At 38.1% G+C, this 27803-nt stretch overlaps 1 protein-coding gene across 5 annotated transcripts in view; it reads right to left on the bottom strand.

The window, feature by feature from the left end:
- Window positions 1-27803, bottom strand: part of UGGT1 (UDP-glucose glycoprotein glucosyltransferase 1) — a 108696-nt gene that overhangs the window by 32238 nt on the left and 48655 nt on the right. For 4 of the 5 annotated variants that reach the window (XM_029934798.1, XM_029934795.1, XM_029934794.1 and 1 more), the window contains 9 exons: window positions 22560-22724; window positions 13681-13801; window positions 10542-10640; window positions 9231-9254; window positions 8640-8734; window positions 7086-7292; window positions 5946-6077; window positions 5027-5157; window positions 1963-2058 (listed from right to left, as the gene is read on the bottom strand). In XM_029934798.1, the coding sequence (XP_029790658.1) occupies window positions 1963-2058; window positions 5027-5157; window positions 5946-6077; window positions 7086-7292; window positions 8640-8734; window positions 9231-9254; window positions 10542-10640; window positions 13681-13801; window positions 22560-22724 (1070 nt within the window). The remainder of the gene's footprint in view (window positions 1-1962; window positions 2059-5026; window positions 5158-5945; window positions 6078-7085; window positions 7293-8639; window positions 8735-9230; window positions 9255-10541; window positions 10641-13680; window positions 13802-22559; window positions 22725-27803) is intronic. The other variant, XM_029934796.1, reaches the window with a different exon arrangement.

Below are 27803 nucleotides of genomic sequence, written 5' to 3'. Positions count from 1 at the left end.
GGAAATGGAGAACAATATAAACTAACAATATCATGTCTAAGCATACTCGCCATTTTAGGGAAAAGACCAGAGTAAAGCCAAAAGTGACAGAAACAGGAAGATGATTTGGGGATCATACACATTTTCATGAAGTGAGTAGAGCGAACACCAGAGAACACAGAGTTGGCCCCCTGGGGGACCCTGTTACAACACAGGTGCTGACCCAGGAGGTCTGGGCTGGACTCTGCGTTTCCAACAAGATCCCAGATGACGCCCGCTGCTGCTCTGTGAGCCACACTCTTGCACATAACCAGTAATTCAGACCTTTTTGTTTCTCAAAGAAACTTCTGATTTAAATATAACAAACACTCTTTTAACTAACACAACCCCCAATGAGAAGAATTTCTCTAATTATATTGTGTATCATAATAGAATTTGTAATTAGAGCATTTTAATTATACAAGACACATGGAGAAAATGATGTTCTAAAACGGAAGAGGTTCTTGCTCAGGACTCACCATCTTGGCCATGAAAAGCAAACAAGATAGCAAGCCAATTAGGAAATGTTTCCTGCAGAAATAACTAGATGAGTTATTCCTGAAAGTTTACAGTGAAGAGAAGATGGGTTCAAATGGGCAAAAATCCAACTAGGTTTAGCAAGGAGCCACGGAAGTCCTCCCCTACTGGCAACGTACGAAATTAGGACCCACAGCCCATGAGAAAGGAGAGGGTCTCCATTCTAGGCTGGATCAAATGGTCTGGTCAAATTTGATCCCACAAGGACTAGATGTCAGAAAGCATGGGTCAACTAAAGCAAAGTCCAATCCTCTCCAGACCATTAAATCAGAATCATAAAGGAGCAGAAGGCAGCCATCTGTGTCTAAAGCCTCTGAGACACAATTAAGACATGTAACCTGCCTGGCTACATACAACCTCTACATACTTTAGAGGTTCTTTCTAAAGACAAGTTAATCTTAAGTCTAATCATAGGAAACAACCCAGACTATGGAACATTCTACAGAATAATTGGCCTAGACTGTTAAAAAAAAAAAAAAAGGGTGCCATAAAAGACAATTTAAAAAAAGGGCAGGGAACAATTCTGGATTTAAGGAGACTACAGAGACATACAACAAAGAACTGCAATGTGTGATCTGAACCAAATCAAAGACCAAAACAGCTTTCAAAGGTCATTACTGGGGCCTTAGGGGCTATGGATATGGGCTGTGTACTACTTGCTATCACCGCGTCAGGGTTAAGTCTCTGAGGTATGCTATGGAGCTACTACACTCCCAGTGGCCAGGAGATACATGCTGAGGAGTTCAAACGCGATGTGTAACGACGTCTGAAACGGGCCTTCAAATGGTTTAGAAAAAACAGGAGTGCTTGTATACTTGTATACAAACATACACACTGTATGTACTATACATACCATACATGACCCACACACAGACGACAGATAAATGTGACACAATGTTAACAACAGGTGAACTGAGATTAAAGAAATTTGGGTGTCCACTGTAATAATCTTTCAACTATTCAGTAGCTTTGAAACTTTTCAAATAAAAAACTAAAAAAACAAAAGGCAAGAACTTCATAATACTAAACTTATTTTTACTTTATGGAAAGCAAAACCATTTTCAGTAAAAGATGAATGACATAAGTGCTCTTACAACCTGCATTTATTCTCGAGTATCAGAGAATTACAACTAATCTGTTTCACTAAATGTTTTCTGTTTTCTAAAAGGGTACAGTTTAAATAAATTTCAGATTTATTTAGAAATAAATGTCAATGTTTATGCAACCAAGATCTATTTATGAATTCTGCATATGAAATGAGTATATATGAAAGCTACACACTGGACAAATTTGCCATTCCAGTAAGAACTATGTACACACTTCATATGGAAAAATAACGGAGATGAGATAAAGGCAACTTTAAGATTTTATTCAAGAATATGCATGAATTCAACATTAATTCCATACCTATGTCTCTCTTCAAAAAACTGGTACTCGATTCTTGCATCTCCTTTTGGTTGAGCTGACAGGAGAGCGTCCACCTTCATTACCAAGTCACTAGCCCTGAAACACATGGTTGGTGAGAATTTAGCATCTCTTTAACTGAAGGTTTTTCCAATTATTGCTGAACGTGATACAATCGGCCAAGTACTGAATACCAACAAGGTGGTTTGAGAATGTACAAACTTCTCACCAACAAGCTTGAGAAAAACTACCGATTTTGTAACCGAGTAGTTTCATAACCTTGAAGATTTGCCTGTACGTGAAAAGAGGACAGCACGTACTCTGTATAGCTCTGGTGAATACTGCACCGGCTAAACTGCACAAAACTCAGGGCCTGGCCCATACAGACCATCAGCTTGTGTTATTTACCTTCTTCCTCACCCGCTGCTAAATAATGTTAATATTTTCCATGATTATTAACTAATAATTCACTGGAAAAACATTCAGGAAACAAATGAGAAAACTGAGAAACATACAATATCCTTATCAAGAATTAAGCACTGATGAAATTCTGGTTCATAATTTTTCTGTATTTTTAAGTATATATAAATACATCTATAAACACAAATGGGATTATATTATTTATAATTTTTTCATTTAACAATATATTACAAACATATTTTTATTAGTTTATAAACATAGGGTACAACAATATTTTCACTAAGAAATCTGTGGGTAGGTCATAATCACCAACTGGCTGGTGGGCATCCAGGCTGCTTCCTATTTCACTATTACAATCAACACTGCAGTAAAAAACCTAGAAAAGTCTGCTTTCCCCTTCTAAAGTTGATTTCTAACTAAGGAAGATCTTGAACTAAATCATGAGACTAAAAAAAATAGTCAAATCTGCTGGACCAAGGACTGATTTCTAAGAATTCTAAAAAAACCACCTATAACTATCTGAACTGGAATCAAACCTATACATTTTCTAACTGAACCAAACAACCACTACTGACTCTGAATACTATCCAGGCCACCTGTTTCCTGTGATGTATAAACACTGTCACAAAAACATGTCAAGGGATGCTGGGTTATATGGACTTGGCTGAGCAGGCAAACAACTCCCTAAAGGCTCAAAAAGCACCCTGATCAAAGAGCCCACTGCTGAGCTTCAGAAAGCGGAGGGTGGTCTACAGCATACCACCCTGAATGCGCCCGATCTCGTCTGATCTCGGAAGCTAAGCAGGGTCGGGCCTGGTTAGTACTTGGGTGGGAGAAAGCGGAGGGTGGCCTTGTGGCTGCAGGTCTGTGCCAAGAGTGAAAGCTTGGCTGTCACAGCAGGCCACTCCAACGTGGTGCAGCTAATGGCACTAATGAAAACCCCAGGCAGCCAAGGTAATTCTGAGAACCTGAACAGTTTTCATTTATCTTTATCTTTAGAAAGCTCTAGAACTACTTTATTTCCCTCAATCTACCTCGGAGAGACCCAGAACCACCTCTCTTTAGTAAAAGGCAAGTCTCTGGTGCATAATCTGGTCATTAAGTAGTCCATAAAGACTTCACAGAGAGAGGGAGTGGTCCAAGGGCACACCATACCAAACCTATGCTCACGACACGATGGCTTCAAGTCATGGGAGCACCTTCTGGCCTGCATCAGAGATGTGTTTCATAGGCCAGAACAAGGGGTATCACTGAAGAGCCACTGAGGTAGAAGGAAACCTCTTTAGCTGTAGCCCTGTCACTGGTTGAAATGAAAAAGATTCCTTCCCCTAAGACACAAGACTCGGCAAAAGGGCTACTTTGGCAGCTATAGAAGTCAATTCTTCACCAACACATGCATCTTAAACTCTGCAGCATGAGGGTATATGAAAGAGATGAAGGGGAAAAAACAGAAGAACTTTAAAATTTTATATCTCCCAAGTATTCATCAAAGAACACTATAAAAGAGTGAAAATATAACTCTAAGAATAGGACAAAATATTTGCATTTCATCTATCTATAAAAGATTGGTAGCCCAAATATTTACGTATTTACACATAACTCCTATAACCCAATAATAAAAAACACACAAAAATGTGCAAGGCAGGGGCACCTGGCTGTCTCAGTCAGTGGAGTGTGAAACTCTTGATTTCTGGGTTGTGAGTTGAGGCTCCACATTGGGTGGAGAGATTACTTTAAAAAAATTGGATTGATATTTTTCCAAAGACTAATAATAAGCACATGAAAAGCTGCCAACATCACTAATCATTAGGGAAGTGCAAATCAAACCACAAAGAGATACCACTTCAAATCCATTAGAATATTACCAAAAAAACCCCAGAAAGTAACAAGTATTGATAAGGATATGGAGAAATTGGAACCCTTACGCATTACTGATCAGAAACTAAAATGGTACGATTTCTGTGGGAAAATGTATGATGGCTCCTCAAAAACTTAAACATAAAATATATCCCTCCTACTACATTCATTTAATATTTAATACAAGAACCATGTGTATATGAACTATGGGCCCTACTTATGCAGCAAACACACGGACCAGTTAAATAATTCATTTTCCTCCCATTGAGAAATAACGCATTAAAATACACTAGCTAAAAATAACACTGAAAGAACTAAAATAAATATTAAAAACCACAATAACCAACTCATCACCTTCAGAGCATACAAGGGAAACAACTCATTATTCTATACTAATAAATAAGGGAAAAGAAGCATTTAGCCTACTTTCCTTTCCTGAACAAAATAAATCAGATGAAGGAAAGTATCTCTTTACAAAAGTATTCCAAGGTTAAAAAAAAAATTTTAAAAACAAAACAAAACAAAACAAAAACGACACCTCACCTCACCCCTCTACTTTTGCATATGCTTGCAATTTTCCACAACCAAAAAAACAAAATGAAGAGACCCACTTCAATTCTTTAAATAAATTAACTTGGTTCAACAGAGGCATAAGTAAACAACTGAACTGAGAAGCATTATTCTTATGTTCAAGCTGGAAATAAGATACCATGAAATAGGTAGCATGAGGAAATGTCCAACCCAACCCCTATGATATGCACTAACTAATTTCTTCCATGGCAAAACTTACACATCTTCTTCTACCCGAAGCTGTTGTATATGGGATTTGATTTTCTGTCCTGAAGTTTTTAAGATGATATTTTCTAGGAGGTGGAAATCGTCTTGATTAAAGAGCTCACTCTCCGCCAGTGGCCCAATGATCTGTGAAGAGGGGCAGTGTGGTCAGTGCTACGATCAGCAAGCTATAGGAAGCCCTCTGTGGTCTTCAGGCTATCTTACAAACCTGATCACGTTAAAGACCCAAGACATGTACACATCTAATAAAATCAATGAAAAAGGTAAAAACAAAACCCAAATCAGTTATTTATTTACTTATCAATTCCAAAACCAGAGTATCCACTTATGTATGTCACGTATTTTTATAGTTACCAACTCTGAAGTAAAACAAAATATAGCAACATAGTTTTCACTAATTCTCACTGGATGTAAATAACAAAACCAAATGAGATGCAGTGTAGTGAGTGACAGAGACCAGCGATCTTACCCTCTGTACTCAGAGTTTAAAGTTTGGTATGTCCCTCTCCCCACAGTCTCACATGTATGGCAGCAGACATGTATGAAACAGTCTATGCCTGTGCCAATCAAGTTCACAGAGACTGCACATCTATGAACACAGTCCCCACAGGGGATGAAAACTTCACATAACAAAACTTCATGAGCTTATTCTCTGAGAGACACCACACTCTCGTCACCATACTCAGTGGGACATAATGAACAGCAGGAAGGTTTTGCACAAGGACACTTGTATCAAAAGCAAACCTCCTGTGAAGAAAGGGTGCAGAGAGTATCATCAGCACTGCATAGCCCCAATCCCCTCAGGAAAAGAGTGACTCCGTTTGAAGACTTAGTTTACTAGCCTCAGAGAACACCGCCAACACTGTGCACTGATCTAATTTGAAGTCACACTTGTCTCAGGACAAAATCCTCACCCTTCCATTGCTGATCACTGCCCTCTGTCCCTTCTTCAGCTTCAGAACATCCCTGCAGTACATGGCATGAGACAAAATGAAATCCATTTTGGAAGACTCAAAGACCTCTTTAAAAAGACTGAAATCCATGCCCTAGGAAAGTAATTGTTATTAAGGAAAAGTAATTGTTATTAAGCAAGCCATAAAAATGAATAATCATATTGAATAAGTCACAAAATGCTCTTTTAATGGAAAGTCAGAATGAAATTTTAATAATTAACATTACTATGTCTCAATTTTCCACTCTTACCATTTCCTCCCACCCTCCCACTTATCAAGTAATAGCTTATTCCTATTTCTATTCTTTTATGTGATTGCTCAACTGGCAAATTATTCTCCATCATGCCTTTATTTTAAATTTTAAAGTCTTGCTATTTTCAAGGGTCTTTTTTCTGACTGAAACATCGAGTACACCCATCATTAAAACTACAAAACAGTGCAGGAGAGCCTGGGTGGCTCAGTCAGTTGGGTATCCAACTTCAGCTTGGGTCATGATCTCATAGTTTGAGTTTGAGCCCCACATCAGGCTCTGTGCTGACAGCTCAGAGCCTGAAGCCTGCTTTGGAATCTGTGTCTCCCTCTTTCTCTGCCCCTCCCTGGCTCACATACTGTCTCTCTCTCAAAAATAAACAAAAATTTTTAAAAACTCAAAAAAAAAAAAGAAAGAAAGAAACCAAAACACTACATAACAGCCCAAAAGGTAAATGCCTTAAATGATGAATACATGTGGGCTTATATCAGAATACATCAAGAACACATAAGCCCCTAACTTTTACGAAACTTCAATCAGTTTTTTGCTCTATAGACAAACCAAATATTGCTCACCTTTTAAAAACTACATAAAATAAATAGCTCTATGCTAAAAATATAAACTTATATGAGTCATATCTTGAAACTTTATTTAAAGATATTAAAAGTAGTGAACAGAATGTGGAAGAATTATTATTTCTTGGAAAGATTCTTCCAAACTAAAAGAAATCCTCTGCAACTCAGTACTAAAATCAAAAATTCTGGTTCCGAAAATACACTTCAGCTCATGGGAGTGATTTTCTGTGGAAAGTAACAACACAAGGCCGCCCTATGCCACACACAGAGACTTACCCCAACAGAGAACCCCCCAATGTCGGCTCCTGCGGCCAAGGCCTCTGCAGTCTCCTCCTTGGCCATTTTTGTGATGAAGTTCTTAGCAGAATTGGACGTCTGTGTTTGGAGAGCTGCCCAGATGGCTCTGGAGATCTGAGTGTTCTTATAACTTATATCTTCACTAGGATTATTGATCATGCTTATTCTAACATTGTTACTGGATTTCTATTACGAAATGGAAAATAAGAGTTACATGGTAGATTTTTTTAACTTAAAAAGTGGCATCAACATCAGTCATATTCCAGTAAGTAGCAAATACAATCTCTCTTAAAAATCTTTAGCAGTTCTCTTCTGCACACAGAATAAAATTAAAATGCTACAGTCAGGCTTTTAAACCCCTATGTGAACTGGTCCTCAGTTCACCTTTCAACTTCATTTCTTACCATTCCTGAAAATACAGCTCCATTACAGACCAGCAGACTCTATATTCCCCAACACATTTCGTATTATTCTAACATCCTCCATGCTTTATGTTAGCATGCAAATTCCAAGTTCATCCCATCTTTCCTTGCCTCGGTCCCAACCAATCTTCAGGATTCTGTTCAAACACCTCTTTGTTCACATGGCCTTTCCAGATACCTAGTAAAAATTGAACTTTTCCTGATTAGAAAGATAAGAATCCATGTGGGAGAAGAGATCTGGGACCCACAGAACCTTGTGTCATTAACATAAGCAAAAAAATTCATACTAATGTGTATCTGAAGACACATACAAGAATAGTCATAGCAGCTTCATCAGAATAGGCCCTAATTAGAAAAAAATGTCACTGTCAATGAAGTAGATTAAACAAACAAACAAAACTTTGTGGTATAGACATACAATGCAATACAGCACAGTGAAAAAGAACTACCTACCACTACTTGTATTATCATGGGTAAATCTTAGAATGTTAAGAAAATAAACACAAATATGTATGATAGGATTCCATTTAAATAAAGTAAAAAACAGTCAAGACGAGGGAACAGGGAGGAGAGTGATGGAGACACAGGCAGGAGAAGGCTTTCAAGAAATTAATTCTCTATTTCTTGACTGGAATGGTGGTGACCTCGGTGTTAACCTTTGTGACAATATGTATCTTATAATTTGTGCACTTCTTTTGATCCTGTAATTTACTTCAGTTAAAATGTTTTTTAAAAAAATTTCAATTCTCAGGGCACGTAGGTGGCTCAGTTAAGCATCTGACTTCAGCTCAGGTCATGATCTCATAGTTCATGAGTTTGAGCCCCTCACTGGGCTCTGTGCTAACAGTGCAGAGTCCACTTTGGATCTTCTGTCTCCCTCTCTCTCTGCCCCTCCCCCACTCTCACTCTCACTCCCTCTCTTAAAATAAAAAAAAAAGGAATCTATCCCCTTAAATAAAATCTGAGCACTGCAGTCTCCTCTTTCTTTTCACCAGTAGACAGACCTCTGAAGAAACAATGCTCCTTTCCCTCAAGCACTAGAACAGCAGGACTGCTCCCTCCCGCACAGAACAGCAACATCAGTACACAGAATGGAGGTGTAGACACTTGCCTGATGTTTAATAGCATCATATAGTAACTGTCTTCCAGAAGGGCTATCAAAATCTCCAACAATCCAAAAAGTTACAGGCCTAATGAAGGAATCATCTGTAGAAAGACAAAACAACATACTGAGTTGGAGGGAAAAAAGCACATTCTATGTTTTAATATTGTTAAGCTAAATAATTGCTGAAAACCATGCAAAAAATAAGAAAATGATGTTTAATAAAGATACAAAGCAAAAGTAGTGAAACTTCTATACTAGAAGAAAAGCAGGATAACCTTCCACATGGCTTAATTACAAGCTAGGAACATGCATTTATTAATTCTACTACGGTTTAGGAATCTGTTAGCATGTACAATGAAAAAAAGCCTTTGAACATGTGGGTAACAGGTCATAGTCTTTAGTCATATGGATTCGTAACTTTCTGAAACAGAATTATTCGCAGACATTTATGAAAATTTTATCCACATTTGAAAAATTATCTGTTATCCACAGGTTCCAGAAGTATCACAATAAAGTGTCAATAAATTCTGAATCACAACATTGCCTGAAACCACAGAAGATAATTAAGAAAAGAAAACATTCAAAGTTTAAAGTTACCATAGATTTCCTTGGAGGACATTCCTAGACAGAGGTGAAGGAAAGAGTAGAAGAAAATGTCACTGCTATTTTTTATAATTTTAAATTTTAAATAATGTCTAACATGATCAATCTTCTCTCTGCCCTATAGTCCCCCTAATGGTATAGCAATGTTCCAGGGCTCCTCCGAACCAATTTTCTTGAGGAACCAAATGGAGCAATTGTTTTTATGTACATATATCTAGGAAGCCAGAAATTCCATCTAGGAGAAGACTAAAACATAGATAAAAATAGCTGCCTAGGGGCACCTGGGTGGCTCAGTCGGTTAAGAAGCCAACTCTTGATTTCAGCTCAGGTCACCATTCACAGTTTGTGAATTTGAGCACAGTGCCTGCTTGGGATTCTTTCTCCCCCACCCTCACAGCCGCCTCTCTCTCTCTCTCTGTGCCCCTCCCCCACTTGCATGGGCATGGGCATATTCTCTCAAAAAAATAAATATTTTTAAAGATAGCTGCCTTAAATGGCAGGCAGTGCTCTAAAAATAGCTGCTTTAACCAGCAGTCAGTAAAAGAGTAGTAAGATGGCCAGAGGGGGAAAGCATCTGTCTGCTGATAAAATATCAATTCACACAATTTTAGCCTAACTCGTTGATTCCATATTAAAATCAGTTGGGGGCGCCTGAGTGACTCAGTCAGTTGATCGGCCGGATTCAGCTCAGGTCATGATCTCACGGTTCGTGGGTTCGAGCCCCACATCAGGCTCTGTTCTGACAGCTAGCTTAGAGCCTGGAGCCTGCTTCAGATTCTGTGTCTCCCTCTCTCTCTCTGGCCCTCCCCTGCTGGCACTGTCTCTCTCTGTCTCTCAAAAATAAATTAAAAACATTAAAAAACTAAAAAAAAAAAATGTTTTAATCAGTTTTAAAATATGCACAAGGATTCTTTAGAACCAAGTTTATAGGATAAACCCTAAAATAATTAACTTCATGTTGTCACTGAAGAGGTAAGTCAAGCTAATTTGCAATCCATTAACCCATGTTTACATCATAAATGTTTTCATTTTAAATCACGAAAATAAGTTTCATTTGACCTTAATATCTAATATAAATTTATAAAAACTACTGAATTGTCAAAAACATATAAAAGAACTAGGTATTTAATAGGTATTTTAAATAGGTATTTTCTAAATTCAAATCATTATAAGAAATAGTAAGAGTAATTATGGAATCTCTTTCCAATAGACACTTAACAACTGAATTACTTCTACAAATACTAAAAAAAAAAAAAAAAAAAAAAAAAAATTTGCTGAATCCAAGATAACCCAGAAATGGATTACCTTTCTTTGTCAGATAGTTCATACTATTGGCTATAGCAGCAGTCTTGCCTTGAGAATCCAAGACTGTAAATCTGGCATAGTCATCCACAAAAAAGTTATCTGAAAAAGAAAATTGAAACAGATTTATTATTAACATGCCTACATTCAATCTAACGTTAATATTCAACTAATAAACTGATTTGACTGTAATACAAGATTTGTAAAAATGGATGAGTGAAACCTGTTGTGTCAGGTTAACTGAAGAAATTCACAGGACACCAACCCATTAATCACATTTTAAAACACAAAGTTAATAAAAAATAGACACATCTCATGTAAGTTTATATATATGTGTATAGATACATGTACCACTTTAATAGTTTATATTTATTCTATTCCACTCCCATGACTTTACAACTAGAAACCTATCTCTTAATAAGATCTCCTTAACTCCTTGCCTCCCTTCCACAGTTGACACAACAGAGCAAGCCTTTCCCTCTACCGCTGGCAATGGAGGACAAGGGGGAGGATAATGGGAGAGAAGATCTAAGACTCTGATTTTCATTTCTTACACATCTAACGAAACAATACACTTTTAGCTTTAACACAAACAAAAAAGTCAATTTCATTATTTTTCTATAAGTCTCTTCTCCAATTAATGGCCTCAGGCAATGCTCTTATCAATCATTTTTCTTTGGGATACTCTTGCTAAAATCCCAGTTTCATCATCATTCATTTGATCTGAACTACCCAGTAATTTCTTCCTACATACAAAATGGTCTCTATTCTGTACCATAAACCCTCTACCTCCAAGAATTTCCCCAACCTTCTGCAGTACTGTGTTCCAACACAAACGCCACTCTTGTCTCACTGTCCTCCAAGCACAGCTGGCTTATCCACCCCACCACCTGTGTTTGTCCGCCCATGCACCCATCTACCCTTTCACTCAACCAACTATGCTGACTATGCTAAGGGCCTACTATCCTTCCAGTCAGTATTTCAGTAAAAGGAAAGCAATGCAAAGAAGACAGAGCTCATGACATCATGTAGGGGAGGGGAAAAAGCACCAAAATCCTTAAAGCCTTAAAACTTAGTATCCTTCTAAAAAGGTCCCCACAAAGGGCCAACAACAAAGGTCTAGAGCAGTGTAGGTAATAACGGAACTAGGACCCCTGGATTAGAAGGCTGCCGGCTGCCACTCCACTGATAGCTACAAAATGTTCACCAGGCAAACTGCATTTTTGCCACTGTGAACTAGTGTCATTTCACAGTTGAACACTACAACCCTTAGTGGAGAAATATACCCCAAAACACTCAACTATTGTTGTGCTCCTTATTCATGAGTCCTCCAAAAAGAGCTCTTTAAAAGTTTAATTTTAAGTGACGGAAACAACACAGACTTAGGACACAGACTCATAATACTGCTTGATTTGCCCTATTAAAACTTCTGGGGAAAAAACTAAAACCTAACTATGAAGAAACAGTTTATCGCACTCTTTAACCACTTCCTTTTTCAAATAGAAGCAGAGATGCACATCCTCCTCTGTCAAAAAGGAATTTGGTCTTCTGTGAGACAGCCGCCATAAAGTAACCACCACACCTAGGCCCAGTGGGCACCCCACCCCACCAAAACAGCAAATGCCCTTGGCTTGAACTTCTCTGTCAAGTGCATCTTCCTCACCCAGGGACCTCCCAGGGCGTGTGACCACAGCTCCACCTCATTCCCAGCCATTTGCTGAAGTGGCCTTCAGAGTCGCAAGGAAAGGCAGAAGGAAGACATTGCCCCTGGGCCTCACACAATGACCTCTGGAAAGGTACTCTTGTGGAAACAATGCAAACATCCACCAACTGAGGATTGCGTGAGCAAAGTGTGGACTGTCCGTACAAGAAAATATTAGCCATAAAAAGACAGGAAGTACTGAGACACTCCACAACATGGATAAACCTTAAAAACTTTATGCTGAGTGAAAGCCAGTCACAGAAAACTTCTAATGACATGGAATATCCTTTAGAAACAGAAACTAGGTCAGCGGTTGTGAGGAGAAATGGGAGAGTGGCTACTAATGGATACATGATTTCTTCTTGGGGCAATGATATATATTCTAAAATTAGTGATGATTAGACAATTTTGAGAATACATTAAAAATTGTGCACTTTAAAAAAAAATTTGTGCACTTTAGGGGCACCTGGGTGGCTCAGTCGGTTAAGCCTCCGACTTCGGCTCAGGTCAGATCTCATGTTCGTGGGTTCCAGCCCAACGTCAGGCTCTGTGCTGACAGCTAGCTCAGAGCCTGGAGCCTGCTTCCGGTTCTGTCTCCTTCTCTCTCTGCCCCTCCCCCTCTCATGCTCTCTCTATATATCAAAAATAAATAAAACATTTAAAAATTTTTTTTTAATAAAAAAACTGTGCATTTTAAAAAGTGTAAGTTTTTAGGGCGCCTGGGTGGCTCAGTCAGTGGAGCATTCAACTTCAACTCAGGTCATGATCTCACAGTTCCTGAGTTCCAGCCTCGCGTCGGGCTCTGTGCTGACAGGTCAGAGCCTGGCGCCTGCTTCAGATCTGTGTCTCCTCTCTCTCTCTGCTCCTGTCCCCCTCATGTTCTGTCTCTCTCTCTCTCAAAAATAAACATTAAAAATATTTTTAAAAACGATAAAATGTGTAAGTTTTCAATAGGCTGAGTTTTGTGACATGCATACTATGTCTCAATGAAGGTTTATTTTTAGGCATTCCTAGCTTCTTGGAGCAAAACCACCTGAGGTGTCCATGTACATCACTGCTGGCTGATTCTGGAACTAGGATGAAGGAAAGACAGCTGCTTAACAGCTTTATGACTGTAAGAAAATCAACAATACAGGTGTAGTCTCATCACCCAAGGCGTGTTTAGCTTGCATTTAAATGACAATGGATGTTTTCAAAGCTTACAAGGATTTATCCATATAAATGTAGAGAAAACTCTTGTGAATTAGAGGCTAATATTATGAACTAAAGGTGAAATGAATTAAATGAACTGAAATGAATTAAATGAATATGAACAAAAATTAAATGAATTAATTGTGACACAATCTTAGGTTATCTTCTGAACATTACAGTCCAACAGATGCAAAGGTTCTGAAACATAAATCAAAAAAAGCCCAAAGTTTTTCCTGAAATGCTCCTTACTAGTTGCTGTTAAATCCAGGTACTCTCGCTCAGACGTCAAAATCCTCGAATTGATTCGTGGAACAACATTTGGCTGATTCATGATATACTCTACCACATCCTGATCATGGGACAATTCACCCTAAAAGGAAAAAAAGAAACAGGAGGGGCAGAACGAACATTAAACAAATTAGAACAAAATCATTTATCAGGAACTAAATAGCATTAGCTTCACAATAGCTTCTTATGTACTGATAACAGCTAAAAACTGAAGTTCTCATGCTATAGGTCCCTATCATTGCCAAGCACAGCTTAACATTTATGTACATTATCTTTAACTCTTTCATCAACATGAGTCCAATGTTATTGACATCCATTTTAAAGATGGAAGCTAAGGTATAGAAAGGTTACATAACTTACTTAAAATCACAGAGCCAAGGAGATTTAACTATGACAGCAAACCCATGCTTATGTAGTCTCTCTGCACACCACTATCTTCCCCCAGAAATAAGTAAGCTCTACAAATTAGGTAAAAGTTAACATGAAAAAAATTCATCCTGAAATCTGCTCATCGTTAACCTCTCTCTAAAGGAAAAAGCCAAATGCCTTCTCTTAAGCACTTCATTTTTTTATAAAAATCACTCCAAGCTTTTTTCAACCTCAGGCATCCAAGTAATGCCACATTTCCAGAGTCACAATTACACAGCAGGGAGGAAAAATCACTTATCCTTTTCTCTTCCTTTTTATGCCTCCCAGATGTATAGAAATATTTGTACTTCATGAAGGTTATCTCAAATTCAAGTGCAAGTGGCTATGGAACCTTGCAAGTTCTTCACACTACAAAACCATATTTTTAAGCGATTTTCAAGAAGAGATTGATGTGAATCAAATATACACAGTCAAGTCTAAAAAACTCCAATTAGTCATCTTTTGTGGTTACTTATCCCAAGAAAGAGAAATGATATGCAAATTCTCAAACTATAAACTAATAATGAGTCTATGAACCATCCATACAACCCAACAGACTTACAAAGGTATTAGATACTTAGTAGAGATGTACACCCATGTATACAACTTCAGTCTCTATCATAAATCTGAATTGATTCCTATTAGAAGCCTAAACAGCTCAGGGAGAGCAATTTGGCAACATCTGTCAGAATTTAAATGTATATAACTTTTGATGCAGCCTGTCTACACCCACCTACACACACATAAACACACATACACAGTGGTTGGTTCTAGATAGTGAAGATGAATGGCAGGGGAACAGGAGTGAATGGGTAAAAGTTTCTCTTCATTTACACCTCTATACACACTTTGAATTTCATACCACCTGCATATTGCACCTTTCTACAGTGACTCTAGTTCAAAATTTTATTATTATTTTTCCTAATGTTTATTTATTTTTGAGAGACAGAGCTTGAGCAGGGGGAGGGGCAGAAAGAGAGACACACGCACAAAATCCGAAGCAAGCTCCAGGCTCTGAGCTGTCAGCACAGAGCCCGACATGGGGCTTGATCTCACAGGCTGTGAGATCATGACCTGAGCCAAAGTTGGCCACTTAACCAACTGAGCCACCCAGGCGCCCCTAGTTTAAAATTTTAAATGTATCATGCATACCCTTTTACAAAACAATTCCAATAATGGATATTTCTCAAAAAAAAAAACCAAAAAAAAGAACTGGGGGGCACAAAGATATACTAATGAGACTATTCACTGCAGCACCATTTATAACAGTGAAATTCTACAAGCAACGTCCAACATTAGGAGATGAAACAAATGATTATCCATTCTTTTTTTTTTTTTAGTTCATTTATTTGTGTTGAGAGTGCACATGAACAGGCATGCAAGCAAGGGAGGGGCAGAGAGTGGGGAGGAGGAAGGGAGGGATATAGAGAGAGAGGGAGGAAGACAATATCACAAGCAGGCTCTGTGCCTTCAGCACAGACACCGACACAGGATTCAAACCCACATGACCTGAGCTAAGATCAAGAGTTGGACACTTAATAACTGAGCTATCCATGTGCCCCAATGACTGTTCATTCTTAAAAATAGAAATCTAGGGGAACCTGGTTGGCTCAGTTATTAAGCGTCCAACTTTGGCTCAGGTCATGATCTCACAGTTCGTGGGTTCGAGCTCTGTGTCGGGTTCTGTGCTGATAGCTCAGAGCCTAGAGCCTGTCTCCCTCTCTCTGATGGTCCCCTGCTCATGCTGTGTCTCTTTCTCTCTCAAAAATAAATAAAACATTAAAAAAAACTTTTAAATAGTAACAATAAAATAAAAAATAAAAAACTATGCAGCAATCTAAAAGTACTGACATACAGCTGAACGTTCAGAAACACAAAGCTAAGATGCATTCAATTAGAAAGGTAAGCTAAAAAATGCACATGTATTTCAATATACATGGAGTCACAAAGAGTTATTTCTCTAAGGACTAACATGAAGGGAAGAACTTTCATTTTCACTTTATACACTAATCTTCTTCCAAATTTAGTATTTTCTAAATACGTATAGGAGCACATATGACTTTTGTTATAATATTTAAAACAAAACTTTCTTTAGCTAGACCAAACCAAACTTCTCACCGGCAATATAAGGAGAAGCAGAGGAAAGCCAGCATTCAAAGAGGGAATATTTGAAAATGACCATTCTTTTAAACAATAGATTTGTTAATATCTGAAAAACAGAAAAACTCTTCTTTAACTTTTACATCCAACATTGTTGTAAAAAAAATGGCTTAAGTGGATGCTGGAAAACAAAAATGTATCTTTCATCTTTTTATTAATATCACTTGAACACAGAAAATAATTATCATTTCTCCTAGACTATTCTTAACTTTGGAAAATAAGCCAAACTCTAGGTGGGGATATAGCTCAGGGGTAGAGCATTTGACCACGAAAAATAAGCCAAACTCATTCAAATAAAAACTATGTTTTTATATTTTATTCCAGTAGCTCCATGAAAAATAAATGCCCTAACAAACTACCAGGACAGGTCCTTATGTCATGAGGAGACATGTAATAGAATTTAGACAACACCTTGTTTTTTGAATTCTTTTTAAAATAAATGCACTAACAATCAGCACAATAAATAGCTTCCTTTAAAAATAAATTTCTGGTCTTTTCAACAAATGGTGCAACAAATTCATGCAAAAGAATGGAGACCCTTACACCACACACACAAATTAACTCAAAATAGATCAAAGACATTAACTCAAAATAGACCAAAGCTACAATTATAAAATTCTTGGAAGAAAACATTGGAGACAAATCTTCAAGACACTGGCTTTGACAATGACTTCTCAGATAGGACACCAAAACCAGTCAACAAAAGAAAAAACCGGTAAGCTGGACTTCATCAAAACTCAAAACTTCTGTGCATCAAAGGACACTACCAAAAAAATGAAAAAGAGAACAGAATGGAAGAAAATATTTGCAAATCATGTCTGATAAGGGATAAATATCCAAAATATATAAGGAACTCTACACTTCAACTACAAAAGAAAAAAAAAAAAAGCCTAATTCAAAAACAAAGGACTTGAATAGACATTTCTTCAATAAAAATACACATATGGCCAACAAGCACATGAAACAATGCTTAGTCTCTTTAGTTAAAAAAGAAAAAGAAAAAAAATAACACCACCACCACAGTGAACTTGAAGATATGTCAACTGAGATTATCCAGTCTAAGCAGTCTAAGGAACAGAAAGGAAGAGACTTGTGGGACACTACGGAGTATCAATGTATCCAGAAGCAGAAGAGGGAAGAAAGAGACAGTTGTGTAATAAAGAATTGGATTGGCTCCCTCCTTTAAGTACCCTCATAATCCTGAGTTTCCTGAGTAATAGGAGTGGCATCTTTGTTATTCATGGTGGGCCCCTCGGGCCATATCTGAGAGTTTATACTAATAAGGTGACTCATGGTAGGCCTTTTAACAGTTCAAGCTAATGAAACAACTCAATGAAGGCTGCCCAAGCCAGAAAGACCAACCATATGATTAGAGGGTTGGGGTTCTGAGCAGCATTAGCATCGGTCTGATCTCTGGCAACAGGCAGAGGGGCTAGAGATGGAATTCAATTATACAGCCAATGATTATCAATCATGGTTACATAGGAAGCCCAAATAAAAACTCTGGACACCAAAACTGGGCTGCACTTCCTTGGTTGGCCATACCCCATGCATTATCTGTCACACACCAATGAACAGGAAGGATAATGTATCCTGACTTCATGGGGAGAAGATAACAGAATCTTTATTTGCAACCTTCCCAAACTTGGTCCTATGCCCTCACCCTTTGGCTGGCTCACATTTGCACTATTTTATCATCATAACACAAATTTTAGCATAGAATTATCCTGAGCTCTGTAAGCTCTTCTAGCAAATTACCAAAACTGAGGAGGGCATATTATGTGCCCCTGCATTTTGAGCAAGTTCATAGTTAGTAAAGGTGACCTGGGGACCCCCAAACTTGTGCCCAGTGTCTGATGTAAGGGCAAGCTTGTGGGAAATTGGGTCCTTAAAGTGTCAAATTTGGCCTAACTCTGAGTAGTTTGGTGTCAGAAGGCATTAGAGGCAGAAATATTATTAGAAGAAATAATGACTGGAAAACTCCTAATTTTGATATTTAAGAAATGTAATGAACTCCACATAGGGAAACTCACAGTTCCACACCTAGACATAACTTCTAATATGTCAAAAGTGAAACACAAAGAAAGGATCCTAAAAGCTGGAAAAGAGAAAATACTCCTAACTTCATAAGATTAACAGCTGGTTTCTCAAGAGAACCCAGAAATTAAGTGGCAATGGAATGACATACTCAAAGTGCTAAAAGGAGGGGTGCCTGGGTGGCTCAGTTAGTTAAGCGTCCCGCTTCAGCTCAGGTCATGATCTCACGGTTCGTGGGTTCAAGCCCTAAGTAGGGCTCTGTGCTGAAAGCTTGCTCAGAGCCTGGAGCCTGCTTCAGATTCTGTGTCCTGTCTCTCTCTGTCCCTCCCCTGCTTGCACTGTCTCTCTCTGTCACTCAAAAATAAATAAAAAACATTTAAAAAATTTATAACAAAAAACAAAGTGCTATAAGGAAAAGACAGTGATCCAAGAATTCCATATCCAGGCAAACACATTCCCAGAAAAACAAAAAATTTTTCACTGGCAGATCTAACCCAAAATAAACACTAAGGAGATTCCCTCAGGCTAAAATGAAAGGACACAGGATAAGAACCTGAATCTCTACACAAAAAAAGAGCATAAGTAAAGGTAACTATATAGGTAAATATAAGAAGGGTCTGAATATACTTTTGTTTGTAACTCTTTTTTCTATTTCACTTATGAGACAACCATAAAAAACAACACTTATATACTGGTGCTGATGGGTATATAATAAAGATATAACTTGTATGACAATAACAACATAACAGTAAAAATCAGAGCTATACAAGAGCACAGATTTGGTATACTAGTGAAATTAAGTTGGTATAAAAAATTTAACAACTATAGGGGTACCTCGGTGGCTCAGTCAGTTGGGCGTCTGACTTCAGCTCAAATCACAATCTTGCAGTTTGCAATCTCAAGCTCCGTGTAGGGCTCTGTGCTAACAGCCCAGAGCCTGGAGCTTGCTTCGGTATCTGTGTCTCCCTCTCTTTCTGTCCCTTCTCCACTTACTCTCTGTCTCTCTCTCTCTCAAAATTTAAACATTAAAAAAAAGAACTATACAAACGTTACATAAGAAACATCATACATACCATATCAACAAATAAAGGACAAAACCACATGATCGTCTCTGCAAACCCAGAAAAAGAATGTGACAAAATCCAGCACACTTTGATGATTAAAAAAAATTCAATAAACAAAGAACAGAAGAAAACTTCCATAAACTGACAAAGGGAATCTGCAAAAACCTATGGCTAATATACTTTCAGGTGAAAAACTAAAGCTTTCCCCCCGAACATCAGGACAAAACAAGGATGTTCATTCATAGTACTTCTATTCAGCTTTGTACCAGTGAGTTCTAGCCAGGCACTTAGACATAAAAAGAAGAAGAAAAGATGAAAGACACCCTGATTAAAAAGGAAGAATCAAAACTATGTGTATTTACAGATTACAGATGACTTTCTACACAGAAAGTTTCAAAATAAAGCTATTAGAATAAAACAAATTCAACAAGATTGCAGCATAGAAGATCAATACACAAAAATCAATTGTATTTCTATTCACTAACAATGAATGATCCAAAAATTAAATTAAGGGAGCACCTGGGTGGCTCAGTCAGTTAAGCATCCAAATCCTGATCTCAGCTTAGGTCATGATCTCACAGTTTTGTGATTTCGAGCCCCACATCAGGCTCTGTGCTGACATCATGAAGCCTGCCTGGGATTCTCTTTCTCCTCTCTCTCTCTGCCCCTCCCTAACTCACTACAAAACAAATGAAAGAATAACAAGGCCTAAATAAATGGAAATACATTCTGGGTTCATGGGTTAGAAAATTCAGTATTGCCAAGATGTCAATACCCCCCAATTCGATCTACAGATTCAGTGCAATTCTTACCAAAACCAAATACCTCTTTTTTGCAGATACTGATAAGCTACTTTGCAAATTCATTAAAAAATGAAGGTGACGAAGACAAGCCAAACAATCTTCTAAAAAAGGAAAAAAGAGAAAGAAAAAACCCAAAGTTGGAAAACTCACTTGATTACAATAGTAGTCAAGACTCTGAGGGGGGAAACAAAAAAAGACTATGAGATATTTACATAAGAACAAATATATAGATGAATGGAAAAACAAGACAGTTCAAAAATAAACCTATACATTGGGGTGCCTAGGTGACTCCGTCGGTTGAGCATCTGACTCTTGACTTCAGCTCAGGTCATGATCCCAGGGTTGTGTAATCCACACTGAGTTTGGAGCCTGCTTAAGATTTTCTCTCTCCCTCCGCCCCTCTCCCCTATCCATGCACTTTCTCTCTAAAAAAATAAATAAAAAATAAAATAAACCTATACATTAATGGTCAATTTATTTTTGACAAGGTTACCATGACAATTTAATGGGAGAAGAGTATTCTTTTCAATAAATAGTACTCCGACAACTGAATATCCTCAAAGACATCTAGTTGCATGCCAAATTGGACAGAATAAAAAAAATGTAGACTCCTACCTCACACCATATACAAAAACTAAATGAAAACACATTCAAGAATAAATTTAAGAGAAAAAACTACGGAGCACCTGGGTGGCTCAGTCAGTTAAGAGACTGACTTCAGCTCAAGTCATGATCTTGCAGTTTATGAGTTCGAGCCCCACGTTGGGTTCTGTGCTGAGAGCTCAGAGCCTGGAGCCTGCTTCAGATTCTGTGTTTCCCTTTCTCTCTGTCCCTTCCCCTCCCCCACTCATGCTCTATCTCTCTTTCTCTCTCAGAAATAAACATTTAAAAAAAATTTTTTTAAGAGAAAAAACTATAAAACACTCAGAAGAAACACAGGCATTAATCTTTGAGACCTTGAATTAAACAATAATTTTATACACATGACATAAACACCACAAGCAACAAAAGAAAAAAAGTAAATTGGACATAATCTAAATTTAAAACATCTGTGCTTTAAAAGACACACCAAGAAAGTGAAAACACAAACCATGAAATTAGAGAAAATATTGGCAAATCCTATCTATAGGGGACTGGTATCCAGAACACATACAGAACTCACAACAGTAACAAAACAAGTAACCCAATTAAACACAGGCAAATAATTTTAATAGACATTTCTCCAAAAAAGATATAAATGCTCAATAAGCATGGGAAACAAAGCTCAACATCATTCATGTTTGAGTAGTGCAAGTCAAAAGCACAAGATACCACTTCATACCCACCAGTATATAATCAAAGAGACAGTATCATCTGTTGGCTAGGATGTGGAAGAAGCAGATAGAACCTGCACACATTGCTGGTAGCAGAGAATAATGGTGCCGCCGCTTTGGAAAACAGTCAAACAGTTCCTCAAGCTGTTAAAAATAGAATTACTACCCAAACTGACAATTCCACCCTTGGCAGAATTGACACACGAGACAATAAGAAGTATGTCCACACAAAATCCTGTGCATGCTTGTCTATGGCAGCATTATTCACAGTAGCCAAAATATGGAAACCTAAATATGCACCAACTGATGAATGGATTCTTAAAATGTGGTATATCCATTCAAGGACCTATCATTTGACCATAAAAAGAAATGAAGTACTGATACATGCTCCATCAGGGATTAACCTTAAAAACATTATACTCAGTGAAAGAAATCAGGCATAGAAGACCATATATTCAATGGTCCCATTTATATTAAAGGTCTCAAAGAGGCAAATCCATAAAGAAATAAAATAGGTTTGTGGTTGTCAGGGGCTATGGCTGGGGAAATTGGAGAGAGAATGCTACAGTGTGTTGGATTTCTGGGGGTGATAAAACATTCTAACATTAGACAGAGGTGATGGTTATATAAACTCTATATACACACTAAAAACACTGAACTTTCTACTTTAAAAGATTGAGTTTTATGGCCTGTGAATTATGTCTAACAGTGTGTGTGTGTGTGTGTGTGTGTGTGTGTGTATAAATGAGTCTTTCCTAAGTCAAAATTCCTTACAAGTAGAACAAATGTCTCTTAGAAATGGTTTAGATAAAACTTTAGAATGTTTTGAATAAACATTTAATCTTGAAAACAATTAACTTAGCTATTTCAAATACAATGTACAGAAAGTCTCATTAATATTCCCAATATAGCAGAACTTGCTGGGAGTCTACAAACCAATTATAAGTGGTGTATAAAAAACAGTGACACTTACAGAATGTTCTTGCTTACTACAGAGACTACAAAAACATAAGCAAACCATTCTCTTTCAAAATCAGCCCTGATATACCACTCACCAAGTAGACTGCTCTTTGGAAGAAGGTTGTGGTCTCCAGGATTTTGTGCATTGTGATGCTTTCCAACTCATCGGGATCTAGTTGCTCCTTTTCAAAGGGCATCCCATTGAACAGAACGACAGGCAGAGGACCAACCCCAGTCTGCTCATAGTAGTCTCTCGCTTCCTGAAACACAAGGGACCACAAATAGCATGTTTTGTCCTTCGTGAGACAAAGAGAACAAAGAATATTTTTCACACATACATGTGCTAACAAAAAAGTAAAATCAACAGTAATATGGTTACCAAGAAATAACTAAAGAAAAGTCTTTAAAGAAATGTCAGAAGTGGCATAGTTAATATCCTATTGGGTAATTTGGAATTGAATTACTGAGTTTTTACAAAACCACAAAACCTTGCCAATTAGAAAGTGATTAGGAGGTGAGGGAAGCTGCCCAGGCTACCAGGCCTTAATTACATATACTATAGCTAAGACTGTAAAACAGACCTTTTAACAATGATGGAGATGCTGTCTCTTTGCTATCCAAAGCAGCAGCCACTAACCACATGTAGCTGAGCACCTTAAATTGATTAATTTCTATCTTAAAAGCCACACATGGGGGAAAAAAAGCCACATGTGGCTAGAAGCTACATAATAGGAGCACAATGACAGACTGTTGTAAATTATGAGTGCTCCAGGGCAGACAGCCTGAGATGAAATATTAACACCCCAATCTAAATTAAAGAGGATCCGTATCATTAACAAAGAAATTACACTTTCAAAAGACAAAACAAGGTTAATAGGAAAAGTGCTTAAAAATTGCTCTGTAATATACTAAGCCCAATCTTCTTCCTTCTTTAAGACAAAAGAGGTTCCTTGGCAGGGAAATGCTAGGCCAACAAAAAGGCAAACTAATCTATGATGAAGAGTCTCCTCTGATTGCCAATATAGGTACATTCCCCCTAGATATCAATCACAGACCGAGACTAGCCTGTCAGAGTAAAACCTACATTACTACAATACTACAGGATGTAAAAAGGACAGATATGTTTGCACTCATAGGTCTAACAGGACAAACCTAACAGAGGACCATAGGGAGGGGAAGGGGGAAAGAGAGCTGGGGAGAGTGAGGGACACAAATCATGCGAGACTATCGAATACTGAAAACTGAAGGGGGAGGGAGGGAAGAGGGTGATGGTCATGGTGGGGGGCACTTGTGGGGAGAAGCACTGGGTGTTATATGGAAACCAATTTGACAATAAACTATTATTAAAAAAAAAAAAAGCATTCCTTAAAGCATTCTTGTTAGACATCTTTTAACTAATACTTTCTGAAAATAGCTGAATTATATATAGCCTCTCTTGTAGAAATCACAAACAGGAAAGTACTTCAGCTGGATAACTGATAATCAGCAGTGGCAACAGACTGGTTAGTTTCTAATCATATCTAGTCACAGTAGTATCTGATGGGACAGACTTACCTGATGGGCTCTAATACAGCACAAGCAGAAAGGCCTCCTAGGTTGATTTCTGCCATTTCTACATATCAGTTTAAACTTCTAAAATTTACACTTACAAAACTGCTACCATGTTAACTCTATTCTTTGATGTCTCAACTATTTCGAAGATATTTATAAAAAACTTGATTTTAATATACTTTGAGTTTTGAAAATTATCCCAACAAAACAATTCCCACAGTATAACTCTATGCGACCACGATGATAAGTAATAACACTGGTTTTCTCTGGAAATGGCAACTAAGTGAAAATCTGGAGTCAGAGGGAGATGTTTTGACTATGTACCTTTCTTTCCTGCAAAGCATAAATAACTTACCAGACCAAATAACAGAATGTAGCCTAATAACCAAAAAGCCAAACTTAAAAATTACATATGAAAATTTCTATCAAGGATAACTAAAAATGTTAATTATAAATAATTTTAAAACCTTAATAATTTCAGGCAAGGTCTTATGAATGAGCTACTTGCAAATGATAACAGATTGATAAGGACTTAGAGTTAACATGCCAAATGCAAATGTCTGTATGTATAAGGTAGAAATTAAATATCATTATCTTACAAGCTTGAAAGATACAAAATATACACCTATAGGATTATTTTATCTTGAGTTTATAAATTCTACTTTAATTGTACTGCCTAGTTTTAAAAATAATTTCAACTTTCAGGGCGCCTGGGTGGCTCAGTCGGTTAAGCCTCCGACTTCGGCTCAGGTCAGATCTCACATTCGTGGGTTCAAGCCCCATGTCAAGCTCTGTGCTGACAGCTAGCTCAGTGCCTGGAGCCTGCTTTCGGTTCCGTGTCTCCTTCTCTCTCTGCCTCTCCCCCTCTCATGCTCTGTCTCTCTCTGTATCAAAAATAAATAAAAACATTAAAAAATAATAATAATAATTTCAACTTTCAAATACACAGAAGATATCATCGCTTCAGATTTATAACAAAAGGTACAGAGATTTATAAGAATACTGTTTCTTCAGTAGGATGAGAGAAAATTAAAGTGAAACATTTTCCAGATGGGGGGGATGGGTGAACAGATAAAGGAGATCAAGAGAGTATACTTATGATGAACACCAATAAGGTAGAGAATTGTTGAGCCATTATATTGTATACCTGAAGCTGGTATAATACTGTATGTTAATTACACTTTAACTAAAATATTTGAGGGCACTTGGATAGCTCAGTTGGTTGAGCATCGACTTTGGCTCAGGTCATGATCTCGTGGTTCATGAGTTCAAGGCCCATATCAGGCTCTCTGCTGTCAGCCCAGAGCCTGCTTTGGATCCTCTGTCCCCCTCTCTGCCCCACCCCATTTGCACTCTCTCAAAAATGAATAAAACATTTTTAAAAAGGGTTTTTTAAAAAAGAATGTAAGATCTAATGTTAAATGGTAAAAACAAAAAACAAGCAAGCACACACTGGGGAAAAAATCAGGTACTTCTCCAAAGGAAAAAAATAAAGTTAGGCATTTTCCAAATGTAAAATATGAGTGACAAAACTTCATGAACTCCCTCAATTCTTTGGTATTCCCAAAGTGGTCCTTCTTTTATTTCACCTATTCTTTTCCTATAGAGTACTGTTCTTGCTGTTTGTATCTATCTGGAAATTCCAGGTACCACATCAGTTTTATTTGATTTTAAAAACCACATAAGGCAACTTGAGTGAACAGAAGAATGCAATACAACAATGGGATGGTCTTCAGGCTAACCTAGGTAGATCTCATGACCAGCTGCAACTCAAAACCTGACCTGATACACCTTTAAAAAAGGGGACTGAACACTAAAGCAGGAGTGACATCAGTATCATGGCTGAACAGGACATCCCTCATTGGTGCCCCCACCCTGACAAACAATTTGGCATCTATCCACAGCTTTGGGATCCAGCACCATCGGGCAAGGAAACCAGAAGAAGGCTCCCCCACCGTGCATCAGGTAACAGGCATATAGACTTCAACCCTAGCTGTGGACCCTACACTGACTCGTTAACTGGCTCCACCTTCTCCCAGCCACAGCTTGAGAACCCCTAGAAAAAACTGTCTTAAATAATCACCTTCAGACAAGACAGCCTTTGGGTAAGTCCAGGTTTCCACCACAGAAGTGTCAAAAAATCACTGGGGCAAGAAAAATAGGACACTGAATGCATTGGAGAAGAACAGTCTGACTTTACTCCCATCAACCCTCCCCCAAAGCAGCAAGGGAGATCTTCTGGGTCCATGATTTCTCCTGCAAGGAGAACTGAGAACAAGCGAGCAAACACTCAACTTCCCCATCTATATGGGACATTGCCAAAGAGGCTCATTTCTCTCTCACCCCATCCAGAGGACTGAATTGTGAGCTGCATGACTGAAAGTGGAAAGAGGTTGGAAGAGGGCAGCAGACAGTACTCTCAGAAAGCATTTAATGGGGATGGCTCCTAGAAGGGCATCTGGTGACTCAGTCGGTTAAGTGTCCAACTTCGGCTTAGGTCATGATCTCATGGTTGGTGGGATCGAGCCCCACAACAGGTTCTGTTGACAGCTCAGAGCCTGGAGCCTTGCTTTGGATTCTGTGCCTCCCTCTCTCTCTGTTCCTCCCCAACTCACACACTCTCTTTCTCTCTCTCAATCAGAAATAAAAATTAAAAATTAAAAAATAAAGGGGATGGATCCTACTTACTTTATCACGGACTCCCATCAAGAAGGCCAGCCATGACCCACTGTGGACACTTCATCCACATATCCCACCGAACGGCTCATGGGCACTCACAGCACTCACCACACCTCCCCCACACTCACCCTCACCCTGTAGCCAGCTCCATGCATATACTCCTGACAGTGTTGGCAAGAGTGAACTTTGACAGATGGCTAGTGAGCAAGCAGAGAAAGCCAGCCCAAACATGTGGGCCAGAGACAGACAAAATACATGAGCTTTAGGGCCACCTTGGGGAAAACAAAAGAAAGGCAGTCAGCATTCAGCCTTGGGCACTGTAGAATTGAGAAGTTATGCATACTTAAGAATTCTGTACAAGAAAGAACAAGTACAGAGCATATGTATCCACAGAGGGCCTAAGAAAGCCTCAGAATTCCTAGCAGGTCTGACAGAAGGTACCTCTCTCCCAAAGGTGGTTAGTAAAGACTGAGAAGGTGACTGCTACCTCAAATGCAAAGAAAGCAGTGCAAAACTACAAGGAACATCAAGAAACTGTGACAGCATCGAAGGACTGCAGTGATCTTTCAATAACCAATTTCAAAGAAAGAGTTATTTGTGATTTGCCCAATAAGAATTCAAAAAAGTTGTTTAAAAGGAAATTCAATTACCTACAAGAAAACACAGAAAGATAATTCAATGAAATTTAAAAAAATAAACTAAAAAATGCAATACACAAACAAAATTATAAGTTTAACAAAAAGAGAAATCACATGAAGAACCAGATACTCTGGAGACAAAGAATACAATAAATGAAAGGAAAAGTGAAATACCATTAATATCAAAATAGATCAGGTGTACCTGGGTGGCTCAGTCAATGAGGCATCCAACACTTGACTTCAGCTCAGGTTATGATCCCCCCAGTCATGAGATCAAGCCCTGAGTCAGATTCCATGCTGATAACACAGAGCCTGCTTAGGATTGTCTTTCTCTCTCCCTTTCTCTCTCTCTCTCTGCGCCTCTCCCCTTCTCACGCGCATGTGTGCTATCTCTCAAAATAAACATTTTAAAAATGTATCAGAATGGATGAAGAAAAAGGAATCTGTGATTAAGAAGACAGGAACTTTGAA

Source organism: Suricata suricatta, chromosome 3 (genome assembly GCF_006229205.1).
Source record: "Suricata suricatta isolate VVHF042 chromosome 3, meerkat_22Aug2017_6uvM2_HiC, whole genome shotgun sequence".
Lineage (NCBI taxonomy): Eukaryota > Metazoa > Chordata > Mammalia > Carnivora > Herpestidae > Suricata > Suricata suricatta.
This window is presented reverse-complemented; position numbering and strand designations above follow the sequence as displayed.